We start from the raw sequence: 24565 nt of genomic DNA on the forward strand, positions 1-24565 counted from the left end.
TATCAGGCAAGATGGATAGGTTGCACGTTTTCTGGAAATCCGTCCATACTCCCGCACCATTGGAAGATCATTCCCAAAGTGACCGAGAAGAGTTTCCCGCAGGCCCGGATGACTACCTGTCTATCACGCCACGATCGACAAAACGTTCCCTCTCTCGCTCCTGCTTACAGTACAGTAATTGGCAGCTGAACATTTCAGTAGCCCCGCCTCTTTTTTGAGAGAATGCGCACGCGTGCTTTTGCGCCGCGAGGGAATCTTTAGTTTCCACCGGAGGAACTGCGCGTGCGTGAGCGCAAGAGCCTTGCATAGAATTTCAGCGCGTTTCTGTCGCTGAAGGAAGAAGTAGGGATTCATCGACGGAAGGCGAGCGGAGGAGGAGCCGCCGCTTGTTTCGGGCCTTTGGACGGAGGTGGCTGAAGCGGGTACCCGGGCAAAAGCTTTGGTATGAGGAGGAGGAGGCGGCGGCGGCGGAGGTGGCTGCTGTGAGGGCGAAAGGAAGAAGAGCGGAGCCGGAGGAGAAGGGAGGAGAGCCGAGCGACGGTCGCGCCTCTCCCAGCCCAGCCGCCCCGAACGCCAAAATGGGTAAGGCACACGGCTGGTCCTGGCGGAGGGTCGAAGTATCTGGTCAACCCCGCTGGATAAAAGCTGGGTGTTGACCTCAAAAGAGGAGAAAGCTCCGCGGTGCTAACGGCTTGGCCTTGTTGCTGGCTGTGCGGGAGAAACTTCTTTAATAATAATTTAATAATAATTTAATAATAATAATAATAGTAATAATAATAATAATAATAATAATAATAATAATAATAATAATAATAATAATAATAATAATAATAATAATAATAAGCTTCGTACATAGGAGCGCTGACGGGAGCGATCTATAGTCCTGCCTTTGGTTAGCAGCTTTTCCTGAAGCACTCGTAAACTTCGGGAGATTCACAGAGCGCTGCTGCGAACTAATGGTTTTGTCTGACAACCTTCTGTTTTTAATCGCAATCCAGCGTTTGAATCGTGCATGGATGGAAGATTTGCCGGCAAAGGGGTGGGTGAATGTTGCTGAATATTTTGCTTTGTATTCAGTATATCAATGACTACTTCAGCTTCAACCACAACAATACACAAGCACACAATAGATATAAACTTAAGGTAAATCTTACCAAACTCAGTTGAAGAAAATAGGACTTCAGCAACAGTCAATGCCTGGGAATACGTTTCCTAATTCAGTGGTTTCTTCCGCAAACCCCCATAACTTTAACCTTAGATCTCACCCCATTCATAAGAGGTCTGTAAGGAGTGTGCATAAGCCCAACAATGTGCCTAATGTCCCTGTCCTAACAACCCCCATATTCAGTCAAGGTTTGTAGACTTGTAGCCTTAGAAAGTGTTTGGGAACTTACGGTGGGCCAGATTTGGATTTGCACTAGCATTCCAAAACCCATTAAAGATAAACTAATGCAACTATTTGTTTGGTGCTTTTTAAACTTGGGAGTTGTTCTCAGTATCTTAACAGAATCAAGTTCAAGATCCTTTCACCCAGAAATGCCAGGTGGTCCTCTTCTGAAGACAGAAAATATTTACTCATTTTAATGTTGAAAAAAGTTGAGTATATGAAAATCTACTCAGATCTACTGATCTACTGATATATTATAATTATCTGCCCTGTTCCACCATTCTGTACATGGGCATAGGGATATGGATGCTTCAGTGTGCAGAAGAGCAGTTTTGCTTGTTTTCATATTCTGTGGTTAAAAAAAAAATCAGTTTATAATTTTTCTTTGATGGGGACCTGTTTTATTATTGAAATGTGCAATGACCAAATGAAGTCAGATATCAGTGGCACTCTCCTGGCACACCTGTGATAGCATTTACAATTTCTCCAAATTAACTGGAAGTAAATGACATTCTCCACATCCTGTCTAATTTTATATTATTCCTCACACTAGTTATTATTTCTAAATAAAAAAGGATTTGATTTAGTTTATACAGATGTGACTTCCGACCCAGAATGACTTTGGCTGTCCTTCTCCTTCCACATATGATCTTTAACAACCAAAACACACACACACACACACACACACACACACACACACACACACACACACACACACAGAGAGAGAGAGAGAGAGAGAGAGAGAGAGAGCATTTAGAAAGTATTCAGACCCCCTTTACTTTTGTCAATTAGTTTATGCTGTAGTCTACAGTTTCTACAATTGTTAAAATTCATTGTCTTGTTGATCTACACTCAGTACCCCATAATGACAAAGTGAAAACAGAATTTTCTGGAAATTTATTAAAAAGAACAAACTGAAATATCACACTAGAATGAGTATTCAGACTCTTCACTCAAAATTGTTTGTGGAAGCAACTTTGTCAGCAATTACAGCCCTGAGTCTTTTTGGGTACAACGCAATAAGCTTTGCATGTTTTTGCATGATTTTCTGTCATTCTTCCTTGCAAATCCTTTCAAGTTCAGTCAGGTTGAATATAGAGACAGTTGGTGGATAGCCATTTTCAGATCCCTCCAGAGATGTTCAATAAGGTTCAAATCAGGACTCTGGCTTGGCAACTTAAGAAATTCACAGAGTAAGGGATTCCTATGTTGTCTTGGCTGTATGTTTAGGATCATTGTCATATTGGAAAGTGAACCTCTCGGCCCAGTCTGAAATCCTGAGCACTTTGGAACAAGTTTTCATTGAAAATATCCCTGTACTTTGCTCCATTCAGCTTTCTCTCAACCCTGACCAGTCCCCCAGTCCCTGCTGCTGAAAAACACTCTCACAGCATGATGCTGCCACCACCATGCTTCACTATTGGGATGATATTAGACATGCGATAAGCGATGCCTGGTTTAGAATTGTGGCCAGACAGTTCAATCTTGGTTTTATCATACCAGAGAATCTTGTTCCTCCCAGTTTGAGAGTCCTTCAGGTGCTTTTTTGCAAACTCCATTCTGATTTTCATGTGTTTTGTACTGAGGAGAGGCTTCTATCTAGCCACTCTGCCATAAAGTCCAGATCGGTGGAGAGCTGTAGTGATGGTTGTCCTTCTGGAACTCTGTCCCATCTCCACATAGGATATCTGGAACCTCAGGCAGAGTGACCATTGGGTTGTTATTACCTCTTTTACTAAAATCCTTCTCCCACTTTGCTCAATTTGACAGGAAAACCAGTTCTTGGGAGAATTCTGGTTGTGCCAAACCTCTTCCATTTGAGAATTATGGAGGCCACTGTGCTCTTAGGAACCTTCAGTGCAGCAGAAATTTTATTGTAGCCTTCCTCAGATCTGTGCCTTGTAATAATCCTGTCTCTGAATTTTGAAGGCAGTTCCTTTGACCACATTGCTTTGCTCTGCTACACTGCTACACTCACAGTATGCATTGTCAGCTGTGAGCCTTCTGCAAAAAGGTGTGTGGCTTTCCAAATCATATCCAAACAATTTAATTTACCACAGATAGACTCCAAACAAGATACAGAAACATGTCAGCAATGATCAAGAGAACTGGGAGGCACCTGAGCTAAATTTCAAGTTGCAAGGGGTCTGAATACTTACGCCAATGTGATATTTCCTTTTTTCTATTTAATAAATTTACAGATATTTCTAAAATTTTGTTTTCATTTTGTCATTATGGAGTAGATTCATGAGGGAGAAAAATTCAACAACTGTACAATCAGAGTCTGTCTATCTCCCCCTCCCCTCTCTCTCAGGTATGTTTGTTTTTTGCCTTTGACTTTACTATCCAATTAACATTTTCTTAGAGCTAGCTGATAGTAATCCACTTATTTCATAGTCAGTCCTGTACACATTCCATTTGTAAAGTTGTATTGAATTTAGTTCCAGTTTGTATCATTTAATTTTATAGATTACCTTTTGAAAAATAATGTTTGTTAGTATCAGGGCTGGTGATTGCTTAAATCTTTTCAGCCTAGCCATCTCATTAGCAAGAACTGATAACATTTCTGCTGCTTTTGCTTAGATTGGATGAGGTGATGGCACAAAGCACTGGAGCAAAGTAATGTTTTATAAACCTATTACTTATCTAGTATGTAACTTACCTAAAAATATTTGTTATAGAAATTGGAGAGCCCACATGTATGGGTTACTTATGTGCATCTTATTTTATAATAGGTAGTTTTTTTTTAAAAAAATGCATTTAAAAAAATCTTTCCAGACATTTTTTCTATAAATTAGATGGCAAATATAGCACTATCCTATCTATATTTCTGGTCTTGTAAAAACAAGAGACCAAGATATTAGCATAAGTTCCCATTGTTGTTGTTTTAAGGACACAGCACTTTAAACAATTTCACTTTTCTCTTATGCAAGCAATTCAGAGTGTTCAGATAAATATTAATGGAGCTATTTGTTTTAAACTCAAAATAGAGTTTTCCCATTTTATGCGTAACTTTATATTATTTTCTAAACTCATTTAATAGTTATTAACTCATTCTGAGTTTATGTAGGAATCTTTGATGAAGCATTTTGTCAAAGGTCTTCAAAAGTCAGGTTGTAATATTGTCTGCTACATCAAGTTCTGCAACGTTTTTCCTCATAGTAATTGATGTAGTTAAAGAAAATTTTAATAACTTAGAATTTCTTTTATAGAAACTACACTTACTTTCCTGCAGCAAGATTTTTCTTCTGTAGTGTGATCTTTCTGTTTTTAAATAATGTTTTCCATGTGAGACACTATCTTGTTTAAAATTATTCTTTATTAGACTAGAGAGAATAAAGTTCTTAAGATTCTGTTATATGTGAAGTGCAGATTACATGGGATAAAAAGCACATCGTCTCAGTTGAGGTTTCTAAACTATAGAATATATTGCTGTTGGAGACTTTCCTTGCTTCTTACTTTCAGCTATTTCAGATTCTTTGATCACTGATCAGACACATTTGACTAGTCACTACAAAAATACTGTAAACAAATATAAACAGTATATTTGCAAAAGACACTAAAATTAATTGGTCTGTAATATTTTAAAATATTTAGTTCCTTTCAAACATGCTATGCGTATTCTTTAATTGATGTTAGCTACTGATGGATGCAGCTAACAAACACAGCTATTCCACCTGCAGATGTAAGTATGATGGCCAACTTGTTGTAACTACAACTTGTTTAGTGCTGTCATAAGTTTGAACATTCATTGAAGGGGGTAGTTATTAAGCAAGGTAAAGAGGCAAAGGAATCCCTGTGGATTTTACTCTGCTAGTCATTGCCAATTATAGGAGGCGCTGCTCATCTTCATTTTAAGGTCATCGAGTCAGCGCTGTTGGAAGATATGTCCGTAGTCATGGCCAGCATGAAGTTTAAATTTAAGTTTTATTTTATTTATATGCCGCCCTATTCCCTAAAAGGGACTCAGGGCGGCGAACAACTTAAACGGGAAGAGGAAACATAGCCAGATGGCTTTGGCTGGTGGATGGAACCCGGAGGAGGCCGGCCTGTGCGATCTAATGGGTCTTTGGGAGGTAAATGAATCATGGGGCATTGTTACCTTCCCATCAAAGTGGTACCTATTTATCTACCTGAATTTGCATAGTTTTGAACTATTAGATTGGCAGCAGTGGGCAAGGACAGGAGCTCACGTGTCACTTGGGTCTTGAATCTGGCCTGCTGGCTTTCAAGTTGACAAGCCCAGTGTCTTAACGGTTGAACCACTGCGCCACCCCTGTTAAGCAAGCATCATCTATAATTTGAGGTTTACTCTTCAAACCTAAGCATAGTTATATAAATACTTCCTTGGAAGTTGCATAGGATTACTACTGAATATGTGGGTTGTAAAAGAAATCTAATATATATATATTAGATTTCTTTTACAACCCCCGGTATGTCCAAATATGGGAGGAAGATCACTACTTCCATTCTCTGTCCTTCGGCTTGTCACAATATTTTTACTGTTGCCTTTTTGTTACATTTTGTTGTATTTGTGCTGATAAATAAATAAATAAAGGGAGACTAGTATAGATCTATTTCAAGCTATTTAGCTCTCATGAGCTAGCCATACCCTTACTGGGATTTGTATGTATGTATGTATGTATGTATGTATGTATGTATGTATGTATGTATGTATATATGTATACACACACACACAAACATATATATCTTGCAATCTGGCTTTTTACTATAATCACAAGAATTCTGCTGATAAATGTGTACTTTATATTTGTACTAATAGAAAATATGAATGTATAAATGTGACTATATTTCAAACATTGAATCAAAATGTTAGCAGAGGAACTCTGGCATACTTGTATGTATTCAGTGGCTTTGTATTTTAATTGAGTCTCATTGCAGATTTAGATGGTATTTCTTCCTATATTAAACCTAGTTGATACTTGGGAACTATTCAACCAAAGTTGCTTTCACTATTGCAGATAAAAATAGCAGGCTCTTCTTCCCTTTTACTCCAAAAGTATCTATCATTTTTAAATCTCTCTGATTTCCCTACTTTTAACTATTACTTTTTTGATAATTTGGGCTGAGAGTATATCTGGCCCAAAATCACCCAGTGAGCTTCTATGACCAAGGTAGACTTCAACCAATGTTCTCCTGCCTTTACTCCAATATATGAACCTCTACCAATGATTCTCAATTAAGGGACATCAACATTTGCTCTTTTTTTTCCTCTTAAGAATTTGAAAGAAAATGTACCGTAGAGTGATTTGGCCATGTAGCAGCATCTAACCACTTACGAGTTCTACATAACTTATAGCAATTTTTGTTTAGCTGCCCATATTATTGTTTTCATCAGTTTTTGTTTTCACAGCAACAGGTCTGTATAAAAGGATAGGTTCCCTATTTGCTATCTAAGATTTTTTTTCTTTTTTAATTAAATGCAAAAAGCAAAGAAAAATAATATATAAAATGATAAAAGTAAAAAAGAAAGCAAAAAAATAAAAACACATAGAGCTTATATTTAGTTACTTACATACGTGCATGTATAAAATTGTATAATAAATATATCAATAAATGAAACCCATAATTTATTATAATCATCCATATTCTCCTGTGTGCTGCTTGGAGAGTCCAAGCATGGATTAAATTCAGTCTATTCGCCCAAGGACTGAGTTAATTTTCTTAGCCACACCTCCCCTCCTCATTGAGGACCAGTTCAAAAACTCAGTCCAGCCCAGTTTGCATGCGTTTTTGGGGAGTTCCTCAGTCCTTGGACGAATATTCTGAAACTCTCCAAAATTAGTTAGCTATTTGTTATTTTTGTCATTGTTAGACAGGGAAAGAAAGCCTTTTGAAGTTACAGGGCTGACTGGAATTCGGAGTTGCCGGCTTCAATTTGCCAACGGAGCTGCGGTTCATGGGGTGCTTGTCCGGCGGCTGCTGGTGAGCGTGGGGGTCGGGTGGCAGGAGGCTTCCTTCCCCCCCCCCCCCAGCTGCACATTGACCATATTCACCCGGAGACCTCAGTGGAGGCCTGGATTGCGACAGGCAGCTCCTGTTAACTCCGATAGAGGCGCAGTGGCCATTTGCAACATGTTTTGGCACGCTTTCTAGTCTGACTGTTTACAGCTATCGCGCCTTTCTCCCTCAGCACGCAGAAGCCGCGGGGGTAGATTAGCCTTCGTTGGGGGGCGCCGGCAAGACTTTCTCCTCCACAGAAGAACAGCTGCGAGCGGCCTGGGAGAGGTTTGGCCCTCGGGTCATACTCCCGTCCCCACCGCAGATCTGCGAGGCACACAGTTACCACAAACACTTGCCCTGGTGCCAGGCCTACTGCTTCCCAGCCTCGAAGACTAAAGGCAAGAAGTCATGGCTGAGAGAACCAAGAGGGCCCCAGAGGACAATCCGGACTCCATGGTGAAACGCAGTAGGCCAGATCCACCTGACATGGAACAAGGGAAAAAGAGCACTAAAGGGAAGGGGACCCCTAACCCCAGAGGTGGCAAGGCCTTATCCAAGGCCGAGGCCTGCAGACACAAGGCCCTTGAGAAAACCTTTGTAAGGACCAGAAGACTGTCCATTTCTTCTGGACAGCCATCCAGGGACCCTAGCCCCTTGCCTCAACCCCAAGAGGTTTTTCCACAGGGCTCTCCAGGGCAGTGTAATTCCCCACCAGCTCTGGGGGAGGCGTTTCAGACCTCTTCACCTCAGCCTCCTTGGGATACCCAGAGTCCTCCTTGATCTAGGAGGAAATATGCCCCTTTCACTGTAATGACCTTGAGGAGGATCCAATTCCTCCTAGACAAGCTGATGGGGGGGGGGGGGGCTGGGGCCATCAGAAATTAATATCATGTTTCATCCAAAATAAGACCCTATCTTATATATATTTTGCCACCAAAAAAGGCACCAGGTCTTATTTTCGGGGTGGGTGTCACCCACTTGTGCATGTCACCCCCGGGCCCCTTTTCGCTGTCAGAGGCGTTCGGGAACTTCTCCAGCAGATAGTTGCAGCCAGGCCTCACACACCTCGGCCCATTTCTTCTGCAGGCATCAACACTTTCCTGACGGCCTCTGAGGCCGATAACAGAGCTCCAGATTGAGGTGGGCAAGATGTGCAAGATCTAGCTGCAACTATCCTAAAGTAAGTAGTAAGGCAGTTCCACCCCACATCCCCATCCTAGATTAATTTTAACCAGTCCACCCTGGAGTAGGTGGGGTCATAATTAGGGTTTATTTTGAGGGTAGGGCTTATATTAAGCACACATAAAAATCAAGCTAGGACTTACTTTCTGAGTAGGTTGTATTTTCAGGAAAACATGGGTATCTGTTTATGGACAGCCAAAGAAAACAAGATTGCCAAGAAGAACAGATTAAGATTAGAAATGACAACCAAATACAAGTAGAAGTTACAGCTTATATTAATAGGATGCAAACAAATTTTACTATTGTTTTTTTTAACCTTTCCATTGTGTTCTATTTAAAGCAAAATATTTTTGATGCTTTTCAAATATAGCCATTGCATGTTTTCAAGATAGGATACAATATCATCAATATATCTTCTTGCATTTAGGCAGAGCATAATGTTTTGAATATCACTAATTGTCAGGCATGAACAATCAGATTCACACATGAAGAGTTCATTTAGCTGCCTATATACAGAAATCTTCTCAGACTGACGGTTTGCACGTGGGTAAAACTTGATAAGTTTCAGCGGCATTCAAGCATGGTAAGACTTCTTCCTCTTATGTTCAGATAGGAATATCAGACTAATTCTCCATTTGACTTCTCTCCTGTCTCTGCTAGCTTCTTTCCCACATTACCCCGCTTTCAAAATAGCCTTCCCCTTCTTTTGTGACATCCTCATTGTCTCAGTTTTCAGAAGAATTTGGGAGGGATGGAAATGGAGCCAGTTCAAAGGAATCCACCCCCATATCTGAAGTATCCGTTGGAGCAGGTGCTGCTATCTGGAAAATATCTAGATGATCAGCATGTTCCTCTCCCATCTCTCTCAGGAAGTGAAGGCCGGAAGCGGATAGTTGGACTGCATCAACTGCCATGTCTCCCTCCAGAGGGTCCCATTCTGTCTGGTTAACTCCTTCACTTTTATTCTTTTGGCGGTTCCGGTGCATGGAAGGGAACTGGGAGTTTGGGAGGCTATCACTTTTCTGGGAAACGCTGATGGGATTGCCACACCAAGTCAGGAATATGCACATGTCTGGTATTTTCCCAGGAACATTTGAATTCAGGGAAGGGGAAATCCTTGATATCTGCTGCTATTTTAGGTCATCAAAAGTCTCTTAATGTTCTGATGTTCTTGAAAACACGCACTCATGTCCTGCTGTCTGTTTATCATGGCAAAGTACAAAACCTCCTCCCTCAAAGATGCAGCCAGGCACCACTATTCGATGAGCTTCAAATCCCTTTCTTCCACTGAAAATAGCGGAATATAAAGGCACATAGTATTAGTGGAACTCCCTAGAAGTGTCAAATTTGCAGCCCATGCGCCAGATGCATCATGCACTGGTCATGCCCACCCCTACCCCGGTTTAGCGAAGGGGGAAAAGTCAAGATATGTCACATGATGACAACGTGGCACTGTGAGTTTGACACCCCTGCCCTACAGTATCCATCTAGGCCCATGAAAACTAGTCAAGAGATTGCTATTGGCAAATAAATCCTGGGGTATTGGTGCTGCCCCCAATACCTTGATAGCTGCTTCTGCAGGAACTTGCCAAAAGTTAAAGGATTGTAAAATCCTTACAGGGTCTGAGATGTTCATTATTACACAGATTTATGGGACACTGCATCCAGCATCAATTTCTTTGAGCCTGGTACATATGTAATGTAAAATCAAAACAAGAGAAAAAAATGTCTCGATCTTTCTTCCCTCAGGTAGAGTGGCTTAAGTCTATTTTAGCATTTCCAGATTCTTATGGTCAGTATTGACCAACATAACCCTTCTAAGAAATGTCTCTTATTGGTCAAAAGCTGTTTTAACTTCTAACAGTTCTTTATGTAAAATGTCATAATTTTTTCATGGGGAAGTGAATGCTCTGGAGTAATGATGGTTTCTCTCCCCAGGGTGGGGGGGGGGGCTTCTGTAAGAGTACTGCTCCTGTAGCCATATTGAAAGCATCAATATGGACATTAAATCTCTTGAATGGGTTGGGGTGTTTGAAGAAGGGGCTGTTGTTGCTGTTTTGAGTTCTTCAAACGCTGCCTGCTCTGTGCTTGTCCAAGCAAACTGAACTCTCTTTTCTTAACAGTTGAATTAGAGTTTTAACTTTATGTGCAAAGGTAGGAATAAAAGTTCGAAAAGTGTAAAAAAAACTCTGAATGTCCTTTACATTTTTGGGAGCATGCTATGGGAACACTGTGTGCCCTTTCTGGGGATCTATTTGAACTCCATCTATGGAAATGCAATAAGCCAATAAATCTAACTGTTGCAAATACTTTGTGATCTTTTTGATCCCAGGGAATAAAAACCCAGCAAAGAGGCAATATCCCATGTCAGCTAAAGAACCCTCAATTTTGAAGCAATATTTCAATTCTAATCTGCAAAAAATATTTTATTAGACCTCCTATAGTCACCAGCTTCTTTGTCCCTAAGAAGCAAGACCCTGGTTTCCTGAACCCAATCAGTGGGGTCCCAACTACAAAGTGCTTAACGTCATAATAGTGAGAGACCATTACCTAGTACCAGTCATATTGGACTTATTGGATAGATTGCAAAGTACACATATTTACCAAGTTGATCCTTTGAAATGCATACAGTCTCATCAGAGTCGAGGAGTGGGGTTGCATCAAATACACAATTTGGGTTAGTAAATTATGGTGCAATATTTTCTATATTTATAAATCAGATTTTTTTAAAAGCGTAGATTGTATGTGTGGAAAAGACTGATGCTTCCTCTTCCCCAAAGTCTGCAGAGTCTCTGTACTTAGCTAGCAACTTTGCCTCTTCATCCCAGGATTTTCTTTTGCTTGTTTCAAAGGAGCCATTGCTTATACACAACGAAATGGGAAAAGACATAGTCTCGCAGTTTATTACAGGATTGCGCCAATCCCATTATGATTAGGATGCGAAGGTGGTGCATGCATGATATAAATAGGAAACTGTTCTATATGTTTTGCAACTGATAGTTGCAGGGGAACTATAGTTTGTGTAATTGCACTTTTTTTAAAGGCTGACAATCTATTATTTCTACTTTCATAGGAATAGTAAGCCTTACGGAATCTGCAATGTTTCAGAACTGTTGCTAATTCTATGAAATCAGCAAAGCAGTTGCTCCAGAGTCCACTAAAAGCGTTGGGTAAAGTCAGAGTAACATAAATTTTCAGCAATGTATCTTGATTCGGATAGAATCAAGTCTATTTAGTGATTGAGTAGCCCCTCCTGTGAGCTCTTGCAAGAGGGGCTCAGCACTTTCCTTTGCCTTCCTTAATTTGCATGGATTCCTCTTCTCCCAACTCAGTCTCAGCCACATGAGTGGGGAGATGGCCCAATAGTGAGACTCTGAGCTTGCTTCTTTCTGTTGCCCAAACTGGCATTGATTTTCTCCACACATAAGTCAAGGATTATATAAACCTGATCTAAATTCTGGGGAACGCCTTTTAGTGTTTAGCTCTCATCTAAACTGACCAATCAGGCTGCTTTGTTCCAATCCAGGTCTCAAATGTGCTTTTTCAAAAGGCAGCTGGGCTCTTTTTTCCTTGAGGAAGAAGAATAAAATGTTTCGCTTCTCATTCAAGAAGCTTCATTAGTTGTGATGGCAGAGGAATGGAAGGATAGGTCATGACCAGTTGTGCCTGAGATACTATAATCTTGATAAAGGTTGAATGCCATCTTGGATGGAGCATTAACCTCAGCAAGAAAATTTCTACTTTTTAAAATAACTTATAGAGGTTAAATCAAAGGTATTTTGTATTACAATTTAATTCTAATGTGTACATTTTACTTCAATCAGTAACATGCTCACAAATAAGCCCTCCTGGTCACTGCAGGGGAAATAAAACAAGGAAAGAATGATAAGACCAAAACTGTAGTAACAAAGACAAGTTTGAGAAAGGTGCAGAGAGAGAAAAGGACAGATTCATTTATTTAGTTATTGATCCAATCCTGATCCTGATACAAGGAATTATTAAAAAGACTAAGAAGTCATATTTCCATATGGATCAATGTGCAGAACTTGGTCTCGGTTTAATTTTAAAAGTGAAAAGTTTTAGGAATTGGTAAGTAATATTTTCACACATAGCACCATGTACCAATCCAAAATTGGATTCAGTATTTTTCCTCTACTGCAGCTGCTCATACTGAGCTAATAATAGCCTCTATTGAATTAAGTTTACTACATAGTGTTCATAGAATAGAACAGAACAGAACGAAGTTGGAAGGGACCTCAGAGATCTTCTAGTCCAACCCCCTTCTTAAGCAGGAAATCCTACACCACTTCAGACAAATGGTTATCCAATCTCTTCTGCTGATTTCAACTCTGGCATTTGGAAAAATCCCCTGGAGAGAATATGACTAGACTTTTCTTAGAAATAGATAAAACATGTAGTACTGGCCTACTGGAAGCAAAGCATAATATATTCAATTCTCCTTCCCCCCCCCCCCCCCAAAAAAAAGCAACTAACAGGTAACCTGACAGTTATCATCCAATTAGTTTTCTGAGTTTTATGCCAGGCATATTTTGAATAAACTAGAAAACTGAGAGGAAGAAACAAAACTCTTCTATCCATAGCAGGATTTCAAAAAGGATATAACACAGTAGAAGACTGAAGGTTCTTATTCAGAAATATACCAATAGACAAGAAAAACAACACTGTATTTCCCTCATTGCTCTTCCTTCTGCCTTTAATTCAATTGACATGTCTCAACTTTGAGAGACACTAACTGGGACAGACCTCAATAGGCCTCTTCTTAAATTAATAATTGAATTACATATTGAAATTACAGCCAAAGTAAAAATGAGTGGGCCAGAGTTCTTGTCAGACCCTATTTAGTTGATGAGGTGAGACAAATAGGTCTGTTTACTTGTTCCTTTCTTATTTAACTTTTATATTAATAATATTGTTAGAGAAGGCTTGGTCATGTACAGAAACAATCTAAGTAAATATATATTGGATTGTTTATGAATAATTCAGTCTCTTACAATATTAATGATTAAAATGTGTTAAATTTCTATAATTTCCCAGGTGCATTTAAATAAATCTGGATTAGAAGAATAAATGTGTTCATTTTTTTCATCTACTAACATATTGACATTATGCTTTCTCTTCATATTATTCTACAAGTAGCACTTGTTTAATTTGGTTAGCACTTATCTAAAACAAATACTAATTTGTAATTTTTATTTATTTATTATTCAGATACAGGTACTGCCCATCTAACTCTCAGAATAAATATTTCACACTGTACTATAACTTTCTCATAAGTACTAATTCTCTTTTCCTCAATAATATAAAGTGGAGCATGAGAAGAATTTCCTGGACAATAGCATTCCAGCAAAAGCAGAACTATTTCCCTAGATCTACTGAACATTTTACAAAAAAAACCTGCCTTTCAGCAATATTCAATGTTGCCAAGCCTTCATTTATAGTCATTTCTTAATTAACTTTCTAAAATCATAAAGTTTTACTCTAGAAGTTGAATTAGATTATGGTATTTCATGAGTCCTATGCAATACATAACACATAATCCAATTACACTACATAAGGAAATATTTTTCAAAATTACAATTTATTATGCTGATATTAATTTCAGTTTTACATGAATTAGAAGACATAAACTATTATCAAGATCAGCATTTTCTAAAAAGCATGAAATATCAGTTAAAAAATACCATTATTGCTGTATCCTCTTTAAAATGTTTTAATTGCCTTGTGTTCCCTGTTTCTCAGAATACATTTTTAAAAGATTCCACTTCATAAACCTCAAGAGTTTCAATCAAAAAATAATAACTTAATCAAAAGTAATATCTAAATTTTCCTTTTAAATTAACTGAATATTAATTAGTTACAACTATTTTACATTTTTTACAAAGATGTACTTGTGTCTACAGGAATTTTGGTATATGGTTCTGCAGAATTTTCCTTCATGTTGTTTAACATTAAATTAAATTACTGGAAGTAATCGATCATCTGTTTGTTTGGAATGAGATATTGCTGATAGGTTGATGGCATTCAGATATACATCACTACTCTGGACCAAGTGAGTGATGATGTTGAGCTCTCTTTTTCCCTTTTATTTATACATAAACAAAACAAAGAAGAAAAATAAAATAGTAGTGAAAATTTTATACAAAATTTCAATACACAAAGACTATATTTTTTTGTAATTGTCAACATATCTACATCTGAAGTAACGTATTAATAAATTACAGATAGATAACAGTGTCTTCTACCCAATAATTGGTGCCAAAAACCTTTGATGGACTTTCTTTATTACATATGGGCTGTTGTTTAGGGAACTGGAGGTGATTGCCTTCAGGGTAGCGTGAGGTGGAGCCACCCTCAGTTCCCCAAACAACAAGCCCGTATATAACAAAGTCCACAGCATAGGAGCATACTTACAGGGCAAGGTCTAGGGTCCCAAGTCCAGTCCACTTGGCTAAGTAAGTCCACAAGGCAAACTCTAGTCCACAGGGCAAAATCAAGGCACAAGACAAAAGGCAGTTCTCAAGGCAAGGCGAAGCAAGACAAGTCAAAAGCCAAGGGAAGGTAAGCCAAAACAAACAATTGTTCCTGACCGACTAACTCCCCATGGCTTCTCCTTAAGTCAGTCCACTCCAGGTATTCCTAGTGAGAAGTGGCGGGGCAACCTTCTCCCAAGTAGCCGCACAGTCCTTCACTGAGTTCGCCTACGCTTTCCGTCCAGTCAACCACTTCCCCCAATGCTTGGGAAGCCTGGGACAGCATCATCATCTGGCTCTGGCCTCTCCGAACACCCCAATGGAGCTGGGTCATCCCCGTCGGACAGTCCCAGTTCCAACTCCTCCTCCAAACCGGGGAGGATGACATTAGGATTATTCTAAGTACAAAATATTAGAAATGAAATCTTGAACTGGTACCTTGAGATTGTGATGACATGGAATGGATCAAAAAAATTCAGGTGTAATTCTACCAAAACCAAATTGCTAGTGGTCCGTAGATATTTGGGCATTTTAATAGCACCAGCCCCAGAATAGTAGTTATTTTGGATGGGCTCATGCTGCTTCCACCTTACAAAAAAAGTGATTTGGGACATTTTGTTTAAGGGATCCTTTGCCCAGCTTTCATTTATGCAGCAGTTGAAGCTTAGCTGGACAGGATGATCTCAATTTTTAAATTCATATTTTGATCACCACTCAGTTGGAAATGATCTGGAAGCTACTTTTGCAAAATGTTGCATTGATTATTGGTGGGACGTTTGGGCCCAGTTCATATAGCAAGTCATTAACCCCAAATCAGAGGTGGGTTTCTACCGGTTTGGACTGGTTTGGCCAAACCAGTAGTAACTTGGCAGCCTGGGTTGCTGGAACCAGCAGCAATCCAGCTTGCCACATCCCCAAACCGATTCTTGGTTCATTTTATTTTTGGCTTCTGCACATGCACAGAAGCATATTTTTTTTACTGTGCATGCAAGCACTGCACAACCACGAGCAAATCGGCAATAGCGGCTGTCGGAACCTACCCCTGCCCCAAAGGGTATTATAGAAAGATATTTCAGACAATATCTTGCAAGAATTGAGTCTGCCTATCTGAAAGAGATCCTAAATTTTCTTCCCTCCTAAGGTTAATGAAATGTAAGAATGGCAAAACTTTCACTTTATGAAATGTTCTATAAACAAGTTAAAGCTATTTTATTTACTTGGGCTTTTGGTATCAGCTGACTGATTATAGGCATCCATTAAAAATGTTAACCTTTTTTATATATTGATTTGAATATAACTATTTTTAACTTCTCCTTTCTGTTGAGTAGAATAGAATAGTATAGTATAGAATAGAATAGAATAGAACTTGATTGTCACTTTAAATGTATACTAATCAGCATTAAAATTAAATTTTGTTGCATTCAGCTCTCAAAAACCAACTAGTATCATATACATACATATACGACACAAAAAAGCAGAACAGTCTAGTTCAAATGTATACATATATATGGCGAAAGAAAAAGAATCCTGTGAGTTTACAAGACGGATGGCATAAGGAACAAAGCTGTTGACGTTACATCATACAGACTCTTGGGATTGGAGCAAGTTGCAAGTATTATAAATTAAAATATATTAATTTTACATTCTTATAAGCAGCAAATGATTTGCTCTCAGTGTTCCTAAATTTCTGTGGTTGGAGCATTGCCCACTAATTTATGGCTGAATTTCTTATTTAAAAGAAGAGTAGGTGCAGCTTTCTCCCTCTATTTGGTTAGATCTACATGCTGTTATTAGGTAATCGAAGTATTCTATATACTCAATTTATATAAGAGCATTAAAGCCTAAATGAAATAGCATTTGGTGTTTCTTGTTGCATGCAGAAGGCATGCTACCTTCTCTAGGTAACAGGCTCCCATTGTGTTGTTGTTTAGAACAATCATCCTCAACCTTTCCAGTTTCGTGGACCAACGGGGCGAGAGGGGATGGTTCTGTGTGAGCGGCAGGCGCATGAACTCTCACATAACTCCATTTGCACAAGCAGCAGGCACGTGCACCCTCCACTTGCACAAATGGAGCTTCATGTGATCATGGATGCGCCTACCACTTGTGCAAATGGAGCTATGTGCATTCACATCAGTGAAATCTAAACTTTCCTACCGGTTCTGGTGGGGGTCATGTGACGGGTGGGCGTGGCTACAGAAATTCACTTCAACAATATCCTGCTGGAGTAGGAGATTGGACTAGATGACCTCCAGGACCCTTCCAGGCATGGATTGCTGTGCTCTTTCAAGGTATCCTATGAAGCTGTGTCTAGTACCAGGTTTGTGGTCCTTCCTCTCCTTTTTCCCTCCCTCCTTTCTTTCTTTCACAGTGCCCCCCACCCCCCATTTTTGGCCTAGCAGGTCTCAGGGAAGCCTCCTGGGAGCAAAAACAAATCCCAAATGCTAAAAAAGTTTTTAAAAATGTTCCTATCATTGCGCAGCCCAGCTAATCATTGGAACTTTTTTTTTTACTTTGTTAAGCATTTTTTACTACTAGTTTGAGCGAATAGCAGCATTTTTTTACTACTGGTTCAGGTGAACCAGCCTGAAGGTAGGATTTCACCCCTGATTCACATCTCGTCTGCTGCTTGGCCTGGTTCCTGGTTTCGAATGGGCCGCTGCCCAGTACTGGATCGTGGCCCAGGGATTGGGGAGCCCTGGTTTAGAAGACTTATGAAGACCTGGCTCTTCACCCAAGCCTTTGCCAAGGAATGTAAAGTTTAATATATTGTTGATATTATTTTGAAAAGTTATATTTAAATTAAATAATATGATTATTTTACCATTGTATAAATGACTATATACATTTTAAAAAGAAAACAAACATATTATATAAAGTAGCTACCATACTTAGTGAGACAAGAAAGAAAATACAAATAATATCAAGAAAAGAAAGGGGGGGAACCAAAAACTTCGGCAAATCTTTAAAAAACCTCATAAAATACAAAAACTAAACTACCCGTAACTAAGAGAAAAAATTATCTAAATTACATCTCTATTTATATATCTACGTCTAATTATCTATAAAATTAAATAAAAAACATTTTCAGGGTATTAAAATTACATGGTTTTCTTCAAAATATGATTTTATAATTTAATGAATAAGCAGTGAATTAAATCTAGGCCATATAGAAATACTGATTCTCTTTTCCCTCTTGTTTCTCCTTTAGTAAAAATGTAATTTCAAGACTGAAAATTGACAAATTTTGTTAAGCCAATTACTACTAATATTCTGTAAATATATGATGTTTTTCATTCAGTACTCCAAGTTATGAACTTTTTCACAGATAGTAATAGTCCAATTTTTATGTAATATTAATATTAGAAAATATTGTTTTGGGTCTTTGCTTATGCACCTGAACTAGATAAAATTTCTTCAAGAAGGGACAGAAGTTTATAGTACTGCAGTGGAAGCAGTATGGGTAGTCCTTGAGTTATAACTGTAATGGAGTCTGCTAATTGATTGTAATCGTAAGTTGCAATGATCATAAAATGGATCAATCTGATTCTACAACATTTTTGAACCTGTTAAATGGACACTGTGGTCATTAAGCAAACACTGTGGTCACTAAGACAAACCATGGGGTACTATAGTACAGTTTTACCAAACTGGAGGTAAGTGCCGGTTTTCGACAAAAATGTTGTAAAACATGGTCATGTAACCATGGGATGCTGCAAATTGCTGTAAATTCAGCTGTGTTTGTGAGCACACAAATGGTGCAATTACATAGCTGCAAGAGAGCAACAAGCATTAGATCCTCTGATTCAGGTCATAAGTCTCCTTTTCAGGTAGGTTGTAACTTCAAATGGCTGCTAAGAAACCAGTCATAAACTGAGGACTCCCTGTGTAATTTAGTGATGACTTGACCCAGTGCAAGCAGTAAAAGGGAGAAAAATTAAAAATGATCGTAGCCAATCTGAAGGGAGATTAATACATTGTAACTTGGATATGCACGTAGTAGAAATATCCTGAGAGGGTTTTGTTAATATAATATGATAAAATGTTTATTATCCTTTGTTTACTTGCCAGATGTTTGGGGGAGATTATTAAAGTCATAATATAAATAATTGTAATAAATAATAGACAAAATAAAGTGGGGGTAGGAAACTTTCCTTTCTAAAAATAGGCCAGTCATTAGAAATCTTTGCTTTCATTGTTTCAGATGAACAGGAGGCTTTGAATTCTATCATGAAGGACTTGGTTGCCCTCCAAATGAGCCGACGTCCCAGATTGTCTGGTTTTGACAGCATGAAGAACAAAGATTCCCCACATTCCAATAGACAGGTAATACATTCCTGATAAGTAGAATCTTCTTTATCATTAGCTAGTAGAAACATTGCTCAGGAATTAACTCTTCCAGTCACATTACCTTTCAGCAACTGGACCCAGAGTTCTTAGCAATCTCAGTGACATATTTTACTCTGCTCCAATGCCCAAAGATTCTATCATTATTTTCAATTTGGAGGAGATAGTGTATGTTATCAAAGGTAATTCAAGAGAGATGGATACTGCTACTAGTATGCACTATAGTCAAGTTATAGCTGTGCCATTTCTGTTTGGATATCCTGATCTTTCCAAAATTGTCAATAAATTCTATATTGAGAGCTATATAAAACTCAAGTAATTGGGAATATTATCATGATGGAAAATATTCCAGATATTAAATTACTCCATTATGCCGACGAATATTTCCACAGACAAACAAATATCTTCCATCCCTCTCTCTCCATGCTCAGATACTTCCTACCAGTATACCTTTAAGGTTGTTTCACAAACATACTCCATTCATTCTACACACTCTTACACTTCTCATTAACCTGTCATACAATTTTGACTTTTTCTCGTCTAAATAAATAATTGAGTTTTTTTTCCCTCTTTAAGAAAAAACACAGTGCCAGCAACCCAGGTCTCCTAAACAACCTTATGATAAGAAAACAAAATAGTCTTGCAGTAGAGGAAAAAAAGACACAGGTAAAAAAAAAAAAGTTTTCTTCTAGTATTGACTGTTTAGCCAGTAGTATAGCTTTTAAATAATGCAAATAGCATTAATTTGAAAAAAACTAAAATGAAAAGCAGAATTTTTCTGAATTTCTCCAACTAGAAAAGCATACCTTAGTTTCAGATCTTGTGTTATATCCAGAAGTAAATATGTGAGACTCAAGACTCTGTCTTGATAGAACTAATTGTTAAAGGTAGAATGCAGGGTTTTATTCATTCATTCAATTTATGTGGCTGCCGGTCTCCCTGCAGGAACTCTGGGAAGCTAACATTACTATATAACATCGAACTAATGAGAGCCAGGGTACAAAATCAATTTGATACGTATGAAACAATATCAGACTCCAATTAACAGTCTGACTCTAATGCCTGGGAACATATCCATGTCTTTAAGGTTTTCTGAAAAGCAGAGGGTTAGGGCCATGACACAAAGGTTGACTCAGCCTTCCATTCTTCTAAGACTGGTAAAATGAAGACTCAGATTGTTGGGGACGATATGCTGACTCTGTAAACTGCTTAGAGAGGGCTGTAAAGCACTATGAAGCACTATGTAAATCTAAATGCTATTGCTATTGCTAGAAACTACTTGGGTTATACAAGAAATGTTAAGCTAAGAAAGCATTTTGGTGAGAAATGTAAGGATTGGTATCGTTTGCTCATCTGAAACAGAAGATGTCAGGTATTTTTCAGAAACCTGGATTGGGTTGGTGATAATTAATCTGATCATAGAATCAAAAAGCTGGTGGGAGTTGTTGCCAGGAAAGCCTTCATACAGATTCATCTTGTGTGCTAGTTGTGCCTTGTCCACCTCCCTTCCCTTGTGCATTTTATATCTTTGTTAATTTCTAAGTCAATTTTAGTGTTAATATTTATTGTTTTAATGTTACCATGTTACTTTTATTTGTTGTAAGCTGCCTAGAGTCACATTTAGGTAAGATGGTAGTATATAAGTTTAATGAGAATAGAAATTGGAATTGAATTGAATTGAATTCTTTATTGGCCAAGTATGATTAGGAGGAATTTGTCTCCGGTGCACAAGCTCTCACTGTACATACAACAATAGTGAAAGATCACTATCATAGTCATTGTAAAAATGAATTCCTCATAAAACATTAGATACAACACTTAGTGACGGTCATGGATAATAAATAAGTAATCAACATAAATCATACTAGGATACTAAGTAATCAATATAAATTGTAAGATACAAGCAACCAAGTTAGAGTCATGAGGAGATAAGTAGGTAATAGTGGATGATGAGAATAATGATGGTAATACTGCCAGATAGTTTGATAGTGTTGTGGGAATTAGTTGTTTAATAAATAAATTAATATTAATAAATAATTAGAAGTCCTTCAGACAGTTAATCGTGCCCTGGTGATTTCATGACTAGAATATTGCAGTTTATTCCATATGGAGTGTCTCTTCCATCCAGAAGCTACAGCTTCTGCCATGGTGCAAACAGTAACAAGCACTTTTGGATATGTCCATGTGTCACTACTGCTATGAAATCTGAATTGATTGCCAGTCAGCTTCCAAGTGCAATTCACTTAGTTATTACCATAAAGCCCTGCAAAACATTAGAATCTGTCTGTCTCCAAATGTCTCTGCCCACAGAAGAGTGGTCTGCTCCACATCCCTACTATTAAATATTGTCACCTTAGGTATTCAGGAAGTATACCTTCTCTGTTTTAATCCCTGTACTCTGAAGCAGATCCCACTCCTCACCCCAAGTTACAGGCAGTCCTGGCATTCTGGGAGGCTCTTAAACCTGGCTTTGGTCTCAGGTCTAGAACTATTATTTTGGGGGACCCTGTTGTGGTTTCTTGTTGTTACAATTGTTTTAGCCTGGCCTGTCTGTATATGATTTTAATTGTTTTATTGGGTTCTATGCTGGCCAATTAGTAACAAATTTAAATGATAAAATATCCTCTGAGCTACTTTTCTTATAAACTGAATAAAAATTATCGAAGTATTTAATTGGCGACATGAATAATTTTGTTTTGGCAGAGTGACATCAGGATAAAGTTTGAACATAATGGGGAAAGACGGTAAGATTTTGATATTGATATATATATATATATATATATATATATATATATATATATGCATATTGATGTTTCTTTTTACATACCTTACTGCAATTCAGATATATAGTCAGGATTGTTTATATTGGGACAGTGCTAAGTTTTTTAGCATTTGATCACATTGTGTTTGAAATGAAACCCTTAAGATATGAGTGAAGGGAAGACTTCCAGCTTTAATTCATTGGGTTTGACAAAAGTGTGGCATTAACTATTGAGAAGTTACAGCTATTTTAATACACTCACTCCAATTTTTGATGGCTTATAAATAATGAACTAACATAACTACAAATACAAGATGGTTTTTTAATACTTGGGTGAAAATCATTTACAATCAGTGACTGCCTGCATTTCTGGAACCCATTCACATGAGAAATGCTGAATTTCCTCCTTTGAGATACTTTATTGCAGTTGCCTTCAGCTGTTTGTGGATTTTTCTGTCTTCAGTCTTGCCTTCAGTAAGTGAACCTTCTATTGCACCAAGATCAGGTGACTGACTTGGCCAATGAAGAATATCCCTTTCTTTTTTGCCTAGAGAAACTCTTGGATTGCTTTTGCTATATGTTTTGTGTCATTATCCATCTGCAATAGAAAGCAGCATGCTGTTAGTTTTGCAGAATTTGGCTGAATCTAAGCAGAGAATACAGCCTTGTACACTTCTGAATTCATCCTATTTTTATCAGTAGTCAGGTTATCAATAAATACCAGTGACCTGGTTTCACTGACAGCTATACATGACCCTGTGGTAACATGGCCTCCACCATGTTTGACAGAGATGTGGTATGTTTTGGATCAAGAGCTTGTTCCTTTTCTTCTTCAAATTTTTCCCATTCCTTCTGGTACAAGTTAATTTTCTTTTCATTAGTCCAAAGAATTTTATTCCAGAATTGGGCAGCTTTTTAGATGACAAATTCTAATCTGGCCTTTATTTTCTTGAGGGTTACTAGTGAGTTTGATTGTAGACTTTGACAGTGATATACCTGCTTCTTCAAAAATGTTCTGGACTTGGCTTAACATTATGCAAGAGTTTTTCTTCACTACTGACAGAATTCTGTGGCCATCCATTTTAGTAATCTTCCAGGCCTTTTGGTGTTGATGGGACTGCCAGTTAATTCCTTCTTTTTAAGAACGGCAAACTGTTGTTTTGGCTAGTCCTAATGTTTTTGCTATACTACTGACAGAATTCTGTGGCCATCCATTTTAGTAATCTTCCAGGCCTTTTGGTGTTGATGGGACTGCCAGTTAATTCCTTCTTTTTAAGAACGGCAAACTGTTGTTTTGGCTAGTCCTAATGTTTTTGCTATCTCTGATGGATTTATTTTATTTGTTTCAGCCTAACAGTAGCCTCTTTTATTTGCATAAACATCTCATTGGACTGCATATTTTGTCTGTGTGTGTGTGTGTGTGTGTGTGTGTGATATTTCTCAATGGTTAACGGTTGCATTTTTGTCAAACCCCTTGAATTACAGCTAAAAGTCTTCACTTTGCTCATATCTTGAATGTTTCATTTCAAATTCAATGTGCGGAGTACAGAGACCAAATGCCAAAAAAATATATCATTGCCCCAATATAGACTAACCTGACTCTATGGCAGTCATCTTGTTTAAGTTGTGTCAGATCTGTAATGAAACTTTTGGGTTTTTTTTCTTTAGAAAAATAATTTTAAAAATACATAAATAACAGAATCCAAGGTGGAGGGACTGCCTGTAGAAATAAAATAGAGAGAATTTATTAATATTAGCAAAGAATGGTTATATTAACAATTTAGGAAAAAGGAAAAAAAAGGAGGAAAAAAGTTTGATACACTGTCCAAACCATATTGTTACATGAACTATATAGAGCCCACTTTGCTGCCATAATCAGTATTTTGGTGTCCCATCCAGAATTATCCCCTTTACCCGGCCTGTCCGCTATGAAGATGTTCAGCAGAAAGTGAAAACAGCTTTTGGGCAGCCCCTGGATCTCTACTACATGAATAATGAGGTAGTAACTTACACTACATAGTGTGTTTTATTCCTTTCTAAAAGGGTTAAGTTTAGTTCCAACAAAAAATAAAATAAAAACAATAGGCTGTGCAAGCAACTCAGAAGTAAATCCCTTTGTTTCAGGAGCAATCAAACATGCAAGTGCTTGCTCAGAAAATATAAGATTGTGACGTTTCCTAAATAAAATAGAATATTTGTCAAAATTGTATTGATTTTAACTAAACCTGAAATAATTTCAGTTCCTGATTTTCAGGCAGAAAACTAATTACAAGATACTTCATTTCATTTAAGGGAATTTTACCAAAGAGAATAATTAATTTTCAAATAAATGGAACAGTTGATAGGATCACTACATTAATTATCCTTTCAGGAAATAGAAAATATTGGAACCAATCAGTTTGCAGTTTTCTGTCTATATTGAATGTCCTCATC

The 24565-nt window shown here is 37.9% G+C and overlaps 1 protein-coding gene across 3 annotated transcripts in view; it reads left to right on the plus strand.

The window, feature by feature from the left end:
* Positions 1-325: 325 nt before the first annotated feature.
* Positions 326-24565, plus strand: part of MAP3K3 (mitogen-activated protein kinase kinase kinase 3) — a 52993-nt gene continuing 28753 nt past the window's right edge. For 2 of the 3 annotated variants that reach the window (XM_087713301.1, XM_087713302.1), the window contains exons 1-5: positions 326-582; positions 19229-19350; positions 19948-20037; positions 22075-22115; positions 24032-24131. In XM_087713301.1, coding sequence (XP_087569427.1) covers positions 579-582; positions 19229-19350; positions 19948-20037; positions 22075-22115; positions 24032-24131 — 357 coding nt within the window. In that variant the 5' untranslated portion in view covers positions 326-578. The remainder of the gene's footprint in view (positions 583-19228; positions 19351-19947; positions 20038-22074; positions 22116-24031; positions 24132-24565) is intronic. The other variant, XM_014055659.2, reaches the window with a different exon arrangement.

The sequence above is a fragment of the Thamnophis sirtalis genome, unplaced genomic scaffold (assembly GCF_051295495.1).
Source record: "Thamnophis sirtalis isolate CommonGarterSnake01/CBP01778 unplaced genomic scaffold, rThaSir2_p1.2 scaffold_4, whole genome shotgun sequence".
In the NCBI taxonomy this organism is placed as follows: Eukaryota; Metazoa; Chordata; class Lepidosauria; order Squamata; family Natricidae; genus Thamnophis; species Thamnophis sirtalis.